This window comes from Nilaparvata lugens, chromosome 1 (assembly GCF_014356525.2).
Source record: "Nilaparvata lugens isolate BPH chromosome 1, ASM1435652v1, whole genome shotgun sequence".
NCBI classification, from domain to species: domain Eukaryota; kingdom Metazoa; phylum Arthropoda; class Insecta; order Hemiptera; family Delphacidae; genus Nilaparvata; species Nilaparvata lugens.
Window position 1 is genome coordinate 97,893,118 of NC_052504.1, and position 17,913 is coordinate 97,911,030.

General features: G+C 34.5%; 2 protein-coding genes across 2 annotated transcripts; both read left to right on the forward strand.

The window, feature by feature from the left end:
- The first annotated feature begins 522 nt into the window (after positions 1-522).
- Positions 523-4,927, forward strand: LOC120349473. Its single transcript, XM_039419724.1, has 3 exons — positions 523-886; positions 1,887-2,109; positions 4,238-4,927. Exons 2-3 carry the CDS (start codon positions 1,887-1,889, stop codon positions 4,354-4,356), a joined length of 342 nt encoding a protein of 113 aa, XP_039275658.1. The 5' UTR covers positions 523-886; the 3' UTR covers positions 4,357-4,927.
- Positions 4,928-8,776: 3,849 nt separating this feature from the next.
- LOC120349474 lies at positions 8,777-15,762 on the forward strand. The gene is made up of 3 exons (XM_039419725.1): positions 8,777-8,933; positions 13,058-13,268; positions 15,518-15,762. The coding sequence occupies exons 1-3, from the start codon at positions 8,931-8,933 to the stop codon at positions 15,652-15,654; spliced, it is 351 nt and encodes a 116-aa protein (XP_039275659.1). The 5' UTR covers positions 8,777-8,930; the 3' UTR covers positions 15,655-15,762.
- The last annotated feature ends 2,151 nt before the right edge of the window (positions 15,763-17,913 follow it).

Below are 17,913 nucleotides of genomic sequence, written 5' to 3' on the forward strand. Positions count from 1 at the left end.
GAATTGAAATTAGACACTGAAAATCCTATGGTATTGATAGGTTGGGTACTGATTTTCACTTCCAAAAGTAATATTATTATACGAAATACCACATCGTACCTTGACAGATGGGTTGAATGATGACTAGATGTGAAAATAATAAGTTGGTTGTTTATTCAAGTAAGTAAGTTACAATACATTCTGGTCTATACACGAATCTACAATAAATTACAGTACAACAGCCAATTATGCAACAAATTCCACATACTATGAAAACTTATCAATTACAATGAAGATTGAATGCAACATTAGAATATTGACAATACAGTATTGTAAAATGGTTGTGGAAGTTTGCTCTACATTCAGAGACTTCAAATCGGTAATTTAGGAGTATACTACTCTCAAATATATCATAATTTAGAAGCAAAACATCCACAAACACAGTAAAAGGCATCATTATTACAACGTTACGAACAATAATTGTCCGTGTAATTTATTTTGTCAAACAAATTTTGTTAAATAATTGTCATTAAAACCAATGATTATCCGTGTATTTGAGACTTGAAAAACTGTTCTTTTTCTATTTGTCAAAAACAAGGCAGCTAAGGGAACTGATACGAGTAGTTTACAAACTTCAAACTACGTCAAACAGCCTGAATTAATTTTGTTAATTGTTTTTTAATTACATCTATCTGTTGGTAAAGTACTCTTCGTTTCTATTTTTATTGAAATAATATCAGTTATTCCCCGCATTTGCCAACTACTTCCTAATAGTTCACACACTTGAAATCATTAACGAATCAAAATATTTTCCTCAAGATAACGAACGAATATTTATATAAATAAATTCGCATCTGTTCAGCTCTACCAGTCACTGAAGGATTAATCCACTTTCATCACAGAAAAGGTATGTTCTGATTCTCATCAATTTCCTGTTATTTTTCTACAGTCAAATGATTGGTTCACATTCGCAACAACTTTAATTTTTTTATTTATTGAATGTCTAAAAATTAATATTAAATGAATCTTATTATATTAAAGCTGCAAAAGGCAAAAAACTACGAAGAATTGACAGCCTGATTGTCTCGGAAAACCCACCTCAAAATCAGTTAGAGAACACACTGAAGGCTATGGGAAAACCTCCAAATCACGAAAATATTACCCCCCTGGCACCCCTAGAGCCCCCCAAATTTTTTCGACACATTAAAATATGCCTCGCACAGAAAATTCGATAGAAGCTTTTTTGTTCAGCTCCTATATCCATAGTTTGATTTCGACCAAATTCAAATGGCGACCCGGGAAATTGAGTTTTCATCGAAAATTTGAAGTTTTCCCAAATGCAAAAAATTCCCAGTCAAAACTATGAGTTCGCTGTGAAAACTGAACAGTTTGCTGTTGCATACTTCACTGAAGGCTACGGAAAAACCTCCAGACCTTCCAAATTCTGCCCCCCGGCACCCCTGTGCTCCCCCAAATTTAATGTAAAATAAGAACATCTATTTCTAATAAGCAATATTATTGAGAAAAATCCTGTTTTCATAAATAAATACAAAAAATGAGCAGCTTGTCATTTATCAAATCTGAATCTACAAATAAAGACAATCATCTATATTTATGGAAAAAATATAAATTCAAAAAATGAGCAACACGTCATTGATTAGTTCTGAATCTACGAATATAGCAATCATCTATAAATATTCACAGATGTGGATTGATGAGAAATTTCATTCACTCAAATATATCAATCGATAAATAATTTATAAATGTACAAAAAACCAAATATTTGCAGTATTTCTGTTGTCAATATCTGCAGTAACAAAAGCCTTCGGGGTGATTTACAGCATCTCACTTTGGATCCACGTTTAATAATAATTATTTATGAATTAAATTGTTTTTGATGGTTGCAGATGTTATCGGCATGGCTTCTAGTCCTTGTGCTCCCAGCTGTGATTGCCAATTGTCCTCCCCAGCCCAAACCTGAGCCTGTGGAGACAGATATTCTCGGGAAATTTTGTCCTGTTTGTCTGATTGCTTGTCAGAAACCCAAGTGTCCTCCCGGAACTGTGGAGACGCAGAATGCTCCAAAACCATGTACTTGTGACAACTGTCCATTCTGTGCTGTATATAGAGGTTAGTATATACTAACTTTTACTCTACTTTTACTTTTACTTTAGTATATACTATTACTAGCCGTCAGGCTCGCTTCGCTCGTCATATCCGTCTAGCCAGGAGGCTCCGCCCCCTGGACCCCCGACTAGATCTTCCAAGAATGAGATCAGCAGGCTCGCTTCGCTCGCTTGCATTTTTTATTTGAGCATTCTCATCATATGTTAGGTTAGGACGATCCAGTCGGGGGCCCAGACTAAACGTCTGGCTAAACGGATATGGCGAGCGAAGCGAGCCTGACGGTGGTAATATAATAATCCCAGGAGTAGCTCTGATTAAAGTAGCAGTGCCCAATCAATTTTTCCGCGATAAATGCATTTCAATCATCAACTTGGTGCCAACCTAACAAAGTCAACTCAACTTAATGCCAACCTGACAAAATGTTTAATTTAGTTACCAGTTAACAACAACTGTTTCGAAGAGGTACTCTCTCTAGATTATAGTTCTATATTAACATATGGTATGGACATTTTTTAATTATAAATTAAGAGAATAAGAAGAACATACATGCTGAAAGACGAACTTTAAACCTTAAAAACCACCCTTAGAGTTAAAATATTTCCAAAAGATTTCTTAGTGCGCCTCTAAAGGGCCAACTGAAGAACATACCTACCAAATTTGAACGTTTTTGGTCCGGTAGATTTTTAGTTCTGCGAGTGAGTGAGTGAGTCAGTCAGTCAGTGAGTGAGTGCCATTTCGCTTTTATATAAATAGATAATGATTTACAAGTACACTTTCATGTAGGTATATATAAATTTGAAATCAAAGTACCCCCTTAATTTCATTTATTCATCCATACATGTTTCAAATGACACTGACGTAATAACATTGGTAGATAGAATACTTGAAGGTAGAAGGCAATCCTTGTTATTTTATCTTCCAAATTTAAGTAATGGCTCAGTACAAAAATTAGGTTATACTTCAATCTTTCCTCAATCTAGTGAATTAAATCCGCGACCAGATTTCAAATTCACAAAATCTGGTGTGGCGCACTCAAATAACTTTCCTTGCCGTTATGAAAATTGATCACCTGACGCTACGGTAGTGTTCCCGCGCATCTCAAGTCTACTATTCAAAGATTAGAGCCAGCTGGTGACAGGGTAATAACGCTGGAGACACACGAGGTCTGCTATCTCTTCATAGTGAATCATTAATTAAATAGAATTAACAGTTGCCAATAGTTTGCAATTGGATAATCACATTTTCTCGATTTTCGAGTTTATTTTTAATTCTAGGTGAAAATGACACTGAACATTGATTGTAGAGATTCTCATGCTCAATCTATTCCACTCAAAATTTTTTGTTTAAGTTGTATCTGAAGCTTGATAATTAAGAATCTAAAATCAAACTTTGCATAGATGGGACGGAGCTCCTGAAATTTTTACAGATATGGGACTTGTGGCAGTTGATAGAGCTTATCGATGACTATTTCAGGTATAACTTCAATCAAAATCGTTGGAGCCGTTTTCGAGAAAATCGCGAAAACCCCTGTTTTTGACAACATTTTCGCCATTTTAGCCGCCATCTTGAATCGCATTTGATCGAAATTGTTCGTGTCGGATCCTTATATTGTAAGGACCTTACGTTCCAAATTTCAAGTCATTCCGTTAATTGGGAGATGGGATATCGTGTACACAGACGCACATACACTCATACACACACACACACACACACACACACACACATACAGACCAATACCCAAAAACCACTTTTTTGGACTCAGGGGACCTTGAAACGTATAGAAATTTAGAAATTGGGGTACCTTAATTTTTTTCGGAAAGCAATACTTTCCTCACCTATGGTAATAGGGCAAGGAAAGTAATGAAACGTATAGAAAACATGAAATTAGGGTACCTTAATTTTTTTGGAAAGCAATACTTTCCTTACCTATGGTAATAGGGCCAAGAAAGTAAAAATAATATTCCAATAAAATTGAATGGGTTTTGATGTCATGTATGACATAATTCTGTTCATTTAAGAATTCAATATTTAGCCTAGTTGATGGAGGTTATCCGTTATGAATAGAGTGATCAGTTTTATGAGTGACAGTGAAGCGTAGAATAATTATGTATGAAATCAATTTTATTTCCAGGAAAAGGACAGAGTTGCAACTACACCCAACGTTTTCCCTCCAGAAGAAGAAGACAAACAGCTGATGTTAGATATGTTTGCCATAAAGGTTTGACATGCCAAAATGGAACTTGTCAGTAAACTGCATGAGAGGCAATCTACGTTCTATAATGTTCACTATAAACTGTTCATTATTGTTATAGTAAACAGGACCAAATTTGAAAAACACTCAGGGCGAACGCATGCATACAGCAGCTGACAGACTGAGGAATAATCTTTGGATGGAAGTTCATTTTTATTTTAGACTATTGATTTACTATCTCTCCCCAAGAGTCCGAATGTTGCAACGCATGCAGACGTCTGCTCATGCGGACGAAGATGCGTGACATGCTAACAGAAGATGCGTGTGCCTGTGTGGGAGATCAGCTGTGTAATCAATTAGCTTACCGTATCTCGCGAGTAATCTAGAAATTTAAATTGACTCGATCAAAATACAGTAATCTGATTTGTTGACATGAGATGATATTATATCATAATATTAAAAGTTAATCATTATTTTACAGTTGCATTATTTTACGTTTCAAACGTTTGATAATTCTCTCCGGCTGTCAGCTGATGTGTTCGTTCGCCTCTATCCATGTTCAAATATGTTCTCGAGGACATTTCACCGATACACTCCTGGTTTTTTTGGAAATAAAGCTGTTGAAAATCATTTTTGATCATTATTTCACAAACCCAATCAAGGAAAGAAAGTATCCTTCAAATTATCTATAAACTGTGAATATCAATGAACTATTATTAATATTATGTCTAATATTATGAATACTAGATGAAAATGTGAATGGAAAACAGTTCTTGATTTCTTCTTCTCGGGTTCTTGAGAAGATATTTCGAATTCTTCATGATTCTTCCATGAAGACTCTCACAGATCATGCGCATGAAGCTCTTGAACGCATGTACATTGAAGTTTTTTCTACCGACTAGGCCCGGTTGCACAAAGGCTTGTTAAGCTTCAATCGTGATTAAATGTCACCTGAACCAATTAGAGAAGTCTTCGTTTAGAAAAAGCATTCTCTGATTGGTTCTCGTGACATTTAATCATGATTGAAATTTAACAGACTTTTGTGAAACCGTACAAGATATCCTATTATATTAAGCTAGCAATTTCTGTATATCTGTTTATATTTTTATATCTGGTTATTTGGTTATCTGGTTATTTGGTTATCTGGTTATGGTTATTTATGTTCAACGGATCTCGAAAACGGCTCTAACGATTTTCACGAAATTTGGAGTATAGTAGGTTTATGATATAAAAATTCGATTGCACTAGGTCTCATCCCTGGGAAAACTCGCTGAAGGACATGAAAAGGATAATTCATCAGATGTCGTCTCTCGATAACAGAAGGTCTCATTCTTTGGAAAACTCGTTGAACGACATGAAAAGGATAATTCATCCTTGGAAAAACAGATGATAATTTCGTCGTCTCTCGATAACAGAAGATGCGTGTGCCTGTGTGGGAGAGAGACAGAATTATTTCCAGCTGTGTAATCATAATTAATCAGCGAGAAATGTTATCGTGCTAGACAATTTAATCGACTTGATCAATATAATCTGATTTGTTGACATGACATGATAATCCTCCTAACTAGAGTATATCATAATTTTCAAAGTTGATCATTATTTGACAATTTTAAGTGATTAGTGAGTGTTATTTTGTTATTCAATTTGGCTTGTAAATAATCTAAATTGGAACCTTTTTGTTTTCAAATGTTTGAACAGAAAATTAAACCTGAATTCAAGTGTATGGAACATAACCTACTTTCTGGTCTATTTATAGTGTATAAATCAAAATTCGGGAAGAAACAGTTTTGGGCTGTGCCTGTTAGTCCTCCCCCAATCATTTTAAAGAATTGTGTTCGGTTCATCAAAAGTCGATGAATAAATAACGAGCGAAGCTCAGTGCCCCGACATTAATTGTATAAAATGAGATGAAACTTGGATATTGATTCGTGTTGTCAACTTGTGCTTGTGCAAGATTTCAATATTTCCAGGCAAGTCTAGATAAGACAGGATATATCTAATTTGACAACACAGTCGATGCCCAGCGAGATTTATAGATAAAGCAATAGATGGATCTGCAATGAGTGCAGAGTTGTCTATTCGTAGATGTCCAGTCATATGGGCTTGCATGGGAGATTGAAAATTGCAATTTTTGTGATAGTGTTAGTATAGTATTGATATGCTATTATTAAGCTAGCAATTTCTGTATATCTGTTTATATTTTTATATCTGGTTATTTGGTTATCTGGTTATTTGGTTATCTGGTTATGGTTATTTATGTTCAACAGATCTCGAAAACGGCTCTAACGATTTTCACGAAATTTGGAGTATAGTAGGTTTATGATATAAAAATTCGATTGCACTAGGTCTCATCCCTGGGAAAACTCGCTGAAGGACATGAAAAGGATAATTCATCAGATGTCGTCTCTCGATAACAGAAGGTCTCATTCTTTGGAAAACTCGTTGAACGACATGAAAAGGATAATTCATCCTTGGAAAAACAGATGATAATTTCGTCGTCTCTCGATAACAGAAGATGCGTGTGCCTGTGTGGGAGAGAGACAGAATTATTTCCAGCTGTGTAATCATAATTAATCAGCGAGAAATGTTATCGTGCTAGACAATTTAATCGACTTGATCAACATAATCTGATTTGTTGACATGACATGATAATCCTCCTAACTAGAGTATATCATAATTTTCAAAGTTGATCATTATTTGACAATTTTAAGTGATTAGTGAGTGTTATTTTGTTATTCAATTTGGTTTGTAAATAATCTAAATTAGAACTTTTTTATTTTCAAATGTTTGAACAGAAAATTGAACCTGAATTCAAGTGTATGGAACATAACCTACTTTCTGGACTATTTATAGTGTATAAATCAAAATTCGGGAAGAAACAGTTTTGGGCTGTGCCTGTTAGTCCATCATTTTAAAGAATTGTGTTCGGTTTATCAAAAGTAGATGAATAAATAACGAGCGAAGCTCTGTGCCCCGATAATATTAATTGTATAAAATGAGATGAAACTTGGATAGAATATTCGTGTTGTCAACTTGTGCTTGTGCAAGATTTCAATATTTTCAGGCAAGTCTAGATAAGACAGGATATATCTAATTTGACAACACAGTCGATGCACAGCGAGATTTATAGATAAAGCAATAGATAGATCTGCAATGAGTGCAGAGTTGTCTATTCGTAGATGTCCAGTCATATGGGCTTGCATGGGAGATTGAAAATTGCGATGTTTGTGATAGTGTTAGTATAGTATTGATGTGCTATTAGTAATATCGGGGGACCGAGCTTCGCTCTGGAGTGTAAAAGCATAAAAAAATTGTAACGAAAGATTGAATTTATTGTTTATATTATTTTATTTATTCATTTTCTCAGTCGTACAATTATTTATACAGTTATATGAGGAGGCACAACAGGATTATGCCCAAATTTATACTACAGTCCAAATCAAAACCTAGGTTAAGCTACTATCACTCATCAAAATAACAATTTATTCACACTTCAAAAAACAAACACATCATCAATAATTACAAATGGCATAGCCACCTCTAATACAAGGCCGCAGCCTACGATATTGCAACGTCGAAGTGTAGGATATCATAAATCTAATACATGATTGGTGAAAAATATTTTTAAAAATACCAGCTGATCTTTTTCACCAATCATGTATTAGATTCTGGCAGGACCTCTTAAATACCTCCTAAGGGTATTTAGGAGGTCCTGATTCTAGGCCTACACTAAGACGTTGCAATATTGTAGGCCGCGGCCTTGTATTAGAGGTGGCTATGCAAATAGATATTCATAGTACTATACATATAATACTATGTTTGCTATAATATTTGTCAATATACTGTGTACTATTCTACAGTTCTATAGTTACTATTTTGGACTTTCTGAAGTTTTCTAAAAAAAAGAAAAATAAACGAAAATAAGTTTTTCTTGCTAATTTATTCTTCTCGTGAGATCAGCTGAGGAATAACCCACACATGCACTCGCTCACTCACTTCCATTACGGTATCGACAGACGACAAAATTTCCAGCTGTTTTCCCAAGGACGTATTTATTATCCTTTTCATGTCCTTCAGCGAGTTATCCCAGGGTTGAGACCTGATGCAATCGAATTTTCATATAATAATCCTACTTTGTTCCAAATTTCGTGAGAATCGTTAGAGCCGTTTTCGAGATCCCGGTCACATACAGATATATAAACATAAAAACATCTAAATATCTAAACATATAAACAGAAATTGCTCGTTTGAAAGTATAGGATAAGATACATCCTCAAAAATGCTTTTCAGTTCAAATGACTCCTTTCTAATCACTTTTTCATAATTTTCCGCTTTTTCTCTGTTATCTCAATTTTTGCTTTCAATGCCCAGTAATGAACTAATTTCTTGGTTAATTTAAAAACGAATAACCGTTTCAAAGAATGTTTTGGCAGTGTCATAACAATGATAATCCTCGGAACCTTTCTTCGCACGTGACTCAGCTATGATTTGAGTAAATTTGCCGAATAATGGCTCTCGAGATAAATTTGTCACGTTTGAAATATTAATTACTTAGCAGTGACAAAAGTGGGCTAAGTGGAGATTCTAATCACACTGCGTGGGTATATACTTCCACAGCTCACAGTCTTCAAAAATGGTAAGAAATATCTTTCTGATAATAAATAATATATTCTAAATAATCTATAATAAACCTCCTGAAATATCTTCATAATACAGCATCCTACGCTAAATTTATTGGACTTTGTTATGAGAAAAATCACTTGAGTGATTTTTTCCTTCATTTGATTAGTTGTTTATTTGAGAATGTCTTCATTTTTACTTTCCTTGTCCTACTACCATAGGTAAGGAAAGTATTGCTTTCCAAAAAAAATTAAGGTACCCCAATTTCAAGTTTTCTATACGTTTCAAGGTCCCCTGAGTCCAAAAACATGATTTTTGGGTGTTGGTCTGTGTGTGTGTGTGTGTGTGTGTGTGTGTGTGTGTGTGTGTGTGTGTGGTGTGTGTGTGTGTGTGTGTGTGTGTGTGTGTGTGTGTATGTGTGTGTGTGTGTGTGTATGTGTGTATGTCTGTGAACACGATAACTCCATTTCTAATTAACCGACTGACTTGAAATCTTAAACTTAAGGTCCTTATACCATGAGGACACGACAATAAGAAATTCAATAAAATTCAATTCAAGATGGCGGAAAAAATGGCGGATAATTACTAAAAAACCATGTTTTTCACGGTTTTCTCGAAAACGGCTCTAACGATTTTCTTCAAATTTATACCATGGATAGCTATTTATAAGCCCTATGAACTGACATGAGTCTCATTTCTGGGAAAATTGCAGGAGCTCCATAATATTTATGAGAAAAATGGCGGATAATTACTAAAAAACCATATTTTTAACGGTTTTCTCGAAAACGGCTCTAACGATTTTCTTCAAATTTATACCATAGATAGCTATTTATAAGCCCTATCAACTGACATGAGTCTCATTTCTGGGAATATTGCAGGAGCTCTGTAATATTCCTGAGAAGAATGAATATTGTTAAATTTCTATCACGATTTTCTCGAAAATGACAACTTTCAAAAAATCCTGAAATTTCATAATTCAAACAAAGGAAAATGTACTCTGAACACAATAACAATAGTATAATCGTAGTTATTTAGTCGCCAATCGGCATAATGTTATTCCCCTAAATTATCCTCGTTTAAGAATGAGGCTTTTAGATCAATGAGCAAGGAAAGTTGTGTGAGTGTAACACACCAGATTTTTATTATTACACCATTACTTCATCTAGTTTATTAACGTACAGGGAAGAGACCAGCACCTGTAGATATCTCATGGTATAGGTCGTCTATGTTCAAAAAATTTCTAGCCGATTACTGTCGACTACTATAGTGCGGTCCACGTTATAATGACAGTAGGTAAAGATAGAAGAATAGCGATGCCGATTCTCTGCATTAATTAATCATATTTCTACACTGTCAAAAACATAATTGGCACCGTTGTGGATCTAGAAAAGGATACTACCACCGGCTTTGTCGAATGATAGACAAGGATAGCAAAACCAAAATTGATCAAATACTGTCATTATTACGTGGACCTCACTATAACTGTCTATTATCACTGTTTTGGCCAGGTGTAAAAATGGCACAGTATGAGAGACTACCAGTGTCACATGGCTTCACGAAACAAATGATTTATCAGCTTCAGTTGACATTTAAAATTGCAACATAAACTCCTTATACCATGGGATATCCTCATGTGCCATCTCACACAACTTTATGACAAAACTACTTATTAAAGTGATACTATAGCTTTTTATCAATAGAAAATAATACTCTTCAATTTCACTTTTCATTACGTACTGATTGTTAATGATCCCTTCTCAATACTTTAGTATTACTTTTCTTACAGATACATTGAAAAGTGGCTATTTCTGCACTGATTGCAGGCCGCAAAGAATCACTTTTCCGCACTAGTGCGCAAAGTGAGTACTTTGCGTACTCCAGATTTGCAGCATGACAACGCAAAATAGTTAGTGGGTTATATGAAGCACCAGTGCAGGAAAATCAAAATTAAGTTGGTAATATTCATAGTGAGGCCCACGTTATAATTGCAGTGGAGAACAGCGTTGTCTTGCCATTATGTGCCTTGATTATAGTCATTTCAATGCTTACATAAGATAAACTCCCTTCAAGCAGTCACATAAATTTTCAATTGAATTACTAATCATTATAATTCAATTATTATTATTCAATTTTAAATAAATTAAGGTTTTTATTAATAATAAAATTACACAGAAAAACATTTGATGGATTTCAGGGAATTTTACCCATAATTACCCACTTTTCATATTCAATGGTAACAGTAGGAAAAATTTAATGTGAAATATGTGCGCAAAGTTCGTTTGCTGCACTCAAGAAACCATCATTCCGCACTCGCCTACAGCACGTGCGTAAACGTTTCTTTCGGTGCAGCAAACTGTCACTTTGCGCACTAGTTGCACAATAACTATTTCAATACTTGCCACAACGAAAATGCCACTCGATTGAGATGACAACCAGTGTAGAAGATGGACATGGTGTCCGAAAGCTCTCCACAACGTTAGTAAGAGCACGACAACTAGTCTCCCCGACAGTAAATCCCCTGCTGGATAGGCCTATGAGGGTCTGGTTGTCGTGATCGTGCCCGACAACTAAGCTCCCCGACAGCTAATACCCAATTAAACATTGAAACCAGCTTGAAGCAGGCGGGGAAGTAGTACAATCACAGGCTTCCACCAGCGACAATCAAATAAGATAACTTACACTTATCCTTATTCTTTATGCTTCCACTAACAAAATTCAGATGGCAAGGTCGTGATATTAAAGTATTGAAAATAAAATAATAGTTGTCAAAATTCTTCATTACGGTTATTATAGTTGACTAGCCGTCAGCTCGCTTCGCTCGCCATATTCGTCTAGCCAGGGGGCTCCGCCCCCTGGACCCCCGACTGGATCGTCCAAAAATTACATCAGCGGGTTCGCTTCGCTCGCCTGCATGTAGACCTCAGCGGAACCTCTGTACCGAATTCTGAACCCCCGACTGGATTGTCCAAAAATGAGATCAGCGGGCTCGCTTCGCTCGCCTGCATATTGTCCTGCAACTCGCTTCGCTCGCCAATAGACCTCAGCGGAACCTCTGTACCGAATTTGAACGTATTATGTCAATTGGATCTCGAAAAACACCTGTTACTATATCGGCGTATCTTTGGCGAACAAAATTCTTCCACCTCAGCTTAACCTGTGTACTGAATTTTTTTTAATATATTTCCACCAATTATTGAAAAAGGTGAGGAAACGCAGAAAAGCTGAGAAAAAGCTAATTTTGGACGTATCTTTGGCGTTATTTCAAATTCCTTCTAACATAACATTATTGCAACCCAGCTGAGCTTCTGTAGTAAATTTGAACATTTTCTGTTAATTTGTTCTTGATAAATCTGAGAAAACGCTAAAAAACGCAGATTTTGGGCGTATCTTTGGAAATTTTTCCAATTCCGTTCTTATTGCGCCTCCAAAGGGCCAACTGAACACACCTACCAAATTTGAAATGTTATGACATATTTTTATCATATGTTAGGACGATCCAGTCGGGGGTCCAGACTAAACGTCTGGCTAAACGGATATGGCGAGCGAAGCGAGCCTGACGGCTAGTAATATAATATTCCCAGGAATAGCTCTGATTGAAGTAGCAGTACCCAATCAATTTTTCCGCGATAAATTAGTATTTAAATGGTTATTTAGGAGGTACTGGATAAATGCATTTCAATCTTCAACTTGGTGCCAACCTAACAAAGTCAACTCAACTTAATGCCAACCTGACAAAATTTTTAATTTAGTTACCATAACAACTGTTTCTAAGAGGTACTCTATCTAGATTATAGTTCTATATTAACATATGGTATGGACATTTCAATTATAATTTTAAGGTATTGGTATAAGAAGAATATACATGCTAAAAGACGAGCTCTAAACCCTTAAAAACCACCCTTAGAGTTAAAATATCGCCAAAATATTTCTTAGTGCGCCTCTCAAAGGCCAACTGAACATACCTACCGAATTTGAACGTTTTTGGTCCGGTAGATTTTTAGTTATGCGAGTGAGTGAGTCAGTCAGTCAGTGAGTGAGTGCCATTTCGCCTTTATATTATATAGATACACAATTTTAAGGTGACCTCAATTTGCTCCTTTACTATTGTTTTTTTCTAACTGTTGTACAAATTATTTCCAGATGAAATCAGCATATCTTCTCACTTTTATGTCGCTCTTTCTATTTGGACACGGGTTGGAGGATGCAAACTCCAGCTTGGATAAGAAGCTATGTGAATGCAAAATAGAATGTCCGTTACAAAAATGCCTGGATGGAGCTGTTGAATACAAGGAGCCCGCCCCACCCTGTTCGTGTTCTCTGGATAACTGCCCGTTCTGCGCTTTCATGATAAGTATGTACAACAATAGTATTAACCGCTAGAATACACAGTATGCATACAGTATGGAAACTTGGCTAGTACCCTGGCGCAAAAATCCGCCATCTTGTTAGGAAGTTCCGCATTGTAATAGTATTGATGCGAGGTTCGGATCACTTTACTGATCCGGATCAATTGATCTCGTTCACTGCCGCGAGCCAATCAGAAGACTAGGATTGGAGCTTCCTAAGGTCACGTGACGTGTCTAGTATTTGTGCCATGTAAAAAGCATTGGTTAGATAGGCGTTTGATTGACAGTTCCCATTCTGTACCTATTCTGTAATACAGAGGGGGTCATAATGTATGGGAACCCTTCAATAAATGGGAGACTGTCGTAGATATAATACTGTAACTTCCAGGATAAGTTATTGGTCAAATACTCTACCTTTTGACGTACAACTGAATTTCTACCCATCATTTAGGGGTGACTTAGGGGTTGTCACTCGAATATTTTAAATGTAAACACCCATTTTGTGTGGTACATCATTTCAAAGGCCTTTTTGAAACAAGAAAGGTGGCATCGACAAAAATGTTCTATAATTATGATAGCCTACTTGTATCCAAAATGGCGGCTGATTGAAGTTTTAGTTTATTTAGATAAATGAGGGGTTGTAACTCAAATATTTTTAACGTAAACACCCATTGTGTGATACATCATTTAAAAGGCCTTCTCAAAACTAGAAAGATCACATCAATAAAAATGCTCTCTGATACTTTTATCCAAAATTGCGGCTGATTAAAATTTATTAATTATTTCTAAAGAACTTAAACTTTAATCAACTGCCATTTTGAATCAGATCAGACAGCTATTCTTGTTTGTACAGTCATATCGTGTATATTTTGTATCTGTGCTGTTTGTATCTATGGTAAGTTCACAGAATTTTGAAACAGTAGAAAAATGTAGGCTATTTATAGACGTGATACAGAAAAGCTGTGATATAATTATGGTACGGTAGGCCTACATCAAAATCATCAAATCAAAAATCAAAATCATTTATTTGCCAATTATAAAGATAACAATAATAAATAAAACAAATACTTCATACTTATACAGAATAAAAATAAAATTTAAATGGCATTGCCAGCAAAACCTTAGTTTGTGTGCTAGCAACGAGTACCAAAAGATTTCATTTAATTAAACATAAACATAAAAGATGATTAAACATTTTATTTCAATGGTAGTAATAATAAATAAATAAGTTAAATAATAATAATTGTTGTAATATAATATCTGAAAAAATGTAACTTAGTTATATAAAACCATATTGGTTTTGATAGCCATTCTATATAGTCTCTAATATTATTTGCTTACATTGTGAATATTGGTTTTGATAACCATTCTAAAGACGATTGACAAATGCATAATATCAAAGGAAAAAGTTTTTTTAATAAAGTAGATTCTAACTGTACATGAGGCGAAAAATATTGTTACTTCTGATCGATCTCTCGATATTTTTAATGACTGATTCATTAAATCTATCTGAAATTAATTGGTCTGGCAAAACATTCATCAATCTATTACTCATGTATATGAACTGTCTGCGGCATACTGTTAAATTTGTTCTAGGAATGCGGTAATGAGATGATGAACGAAAATTATACGACGGAATGTTAGTTTCAAAGAGAGTTTTATACTTATGAACGGATAGAATTAAGTTTTTCACGTAAAGTTGTCTCACTGTTGAAACTGGGAACTCAGCAAAAAGGCTATGGCTAGGATATCGTATTGGTCTTCCAAGTGCAGCTTTTAAAATATATCTTTGAATTACCGAGATTTTATTAAAATGAATATCCAACATCTTAAATTAGATGGTTTGAATAATCATACACTTATATACTCAGGACACCAGTATATTTATGACAATCAAACTGTCAGCCCACTACATAGAATGATGCAACTTTAAAAATATAATTGTCAAATCAAAATTTGAGTTTTATCAATCAATATTATTTTATCTTCTATGTGGATGAATATTTAGGTACCCTGTTCTGATGTGAAATCACATCAATCGAAGTAAAATATATCTTTGAATTATTCTATGAGCCAAAACATAGTGGAGTAGCAGGGGTAGAGAGCTGCATCAGTGAGGGTAGCTGAAAGAGTTGAAAATCCTGCATGTAAATGCAGGACTCTTTTTGACTCTTTGCAATAGATGTTCTAAAAATATAAAAATAGACATACTTCAGGAGTTTGAATGACAATATTATTGGTTCATTTTTTACAGAAACATATGGTTGTTGCAACTATATCCCAGGATCGCATGTCAAAACAAACGGAATCAGACGCATATGTGAGTCGAAGAACGACGTCTGTTGGGAAGGTAGATGCATGCCCAAATATATGGTACCGTGTCCAGCATAATAATTCTCAAGTGATCGAGAAGGAGATCTCAACTCTTGTTTTATAGATTTTTTGTTGCTTGGTTACACTATTTATTATGGTTGTCAATAAAAGAAGTTTCCTTTTGAATTGTCTCCAAAATTATTTAAAATACTACAACTGTGTTTCCTATCCCTATGATGAACTTAATCTTATATAATACCTACACTTATATCCAATAAAGGGTATAAGATTTTCCTTTACATTTTTTCCATATCTCTCATAGTTTCTGTGATATCCACTCTTGAAGGTGAGACATTTTTTGAAAATCACTTCTGCCTCCAATTTTTCAATCTTTTCGGCCTTATAATTTTTGACGAACGATTGATGAAAAAACTCCGAGCTGATTATGAGCTGAAAGAGCATCAAATTTGATGTATATTTTCACTATTTTACGCATTTCCCTACGACTGTTGCAGCAGTTTTAGTGTTGAGAGTGAAATCATCTGTTCAGCAACAATAGATCAGTTGACAATGAAATTTGGAGGGAATGTTTGGAACACAATTTTTGACTTTGCAGCTTTGTTGACACTAGTTTGGAGGTGAGCATATCAAAAATCCCAACCCCTACATCATGTGCTGAAGGGATAAGGGTGGTTTGAAAGTTGCATTTTCCACTTATTACTTACATGCTTATATCTTGGGAACAATGTGTTCTATTGACATAATCAACTACATAAAAATGAAGCTTAATGAGTTTCCTACAAATTTTGTTTTGTAGAGGTTTTTTGATAAATCCGGTACTTTTCGAGATATTTATGTTCTAAAGTACCTAATGCATTTTTGGTAATTCTTCCATTTTTTCTCTCTTTCAAGTCTTATAACTTTTCAACACTTGATGAAACAAGAATGTGCTAATTACAAGATTGTAGAGCATCAAATTATCTTTCATTTCATGTATAATTCGAATATTAAACGCATTCCCATACGACTGTTTTTAGTTATGACAAAAATTTTCGAATTATGTAGGTAACTCTAAAAAATTGCAAGATCATGTTGTAAATTATGTTTACAATAATAAAAATTTGTTGCATGCTCTTCATCAATGGAAACATTCTAAATTCAATTCAATTCGAATTTAAATCCTCACAAAAACCAACAGTTGTTACAAAGTTTTTATGGAGTATGAACCTCAACCTAGTATGATAACTTCTATTTACACAAACAAAAAACTCCTGAAGCAGAAGAGGTCAAAATGAAACCGCACTAGCATAAGTGAAAATCACTTCGTTTTGAAATATTTTTGGCGACACTACAGTCTAATTATTGAATAATAGTTATTAAAAACTAGTAGGCTACTCACGTATGGAGCGCTTTTGGATTAGTGAAATTGGAATAGATGAGTGAAAATCACTTGTCTGCCAGCTGGAGTAGCATCTTGCTTTACTAATTCGGTCATCTATGACTAATAATTAGAACCTAAACAATAAAAATACGTTTATACAAAAAATAGATTATAATTCATGAAATCCCTTTAAAATTAATAAAATAATAAAACAAGAATACAAATTGTAGCGTAACTTTGTTGTATATTCTTGTTTTATTACCGTAATTCATGAAATCCCTTTAAAATTAATAAAATAAAAAAACAAGAATACAAATTGTAACGTAACTTCAACTTAACGTAACTTTGTTGTATATTCTTGTTTTATTATTTTATTAATTTTAAAGGGTACTATAATTATATTTTATAAATACAAGAAAGTAGCCCTGAATTCATAGATCATAATTTATATTTGTGATGTAGAAAGCAAATAGGGACCAGTTGTCTCAAAAAAAATTCTAGATATCATTTTTCCTCAATAAAGGAGACTATGAAGAACAATTTAAAAAAATTCAGATCGATATCTAGAAAAATGACTGAGTTAAGCCTATTCAAACATAAAAACAGGGCAATGTTATAACTCCATAACGACAATACTGGTCCCTTTTCTACATTACATGTGTTCATATAATCGACTGTTCATATAATCGACGAGAAAGTCGACTTTTAAATCGATTCTGACCAACAAAGGAAATGTTACTGCATGATAATCGATTGAAAACTCGAAATCGATATTTTTGACCCTGATCTCTATTATTGTCTGCCCTGAACATTTTACTCTTCCAACAACTGGTCCCTTTTCGCTTTCCGCATCACATTCAGAGAAAGAATATATATCAGTTCATGGAAAGGGGAAAATATAAATACAAGATAGTAAACCATAATGACAACAAATGGAACATTCATTGACTACACAA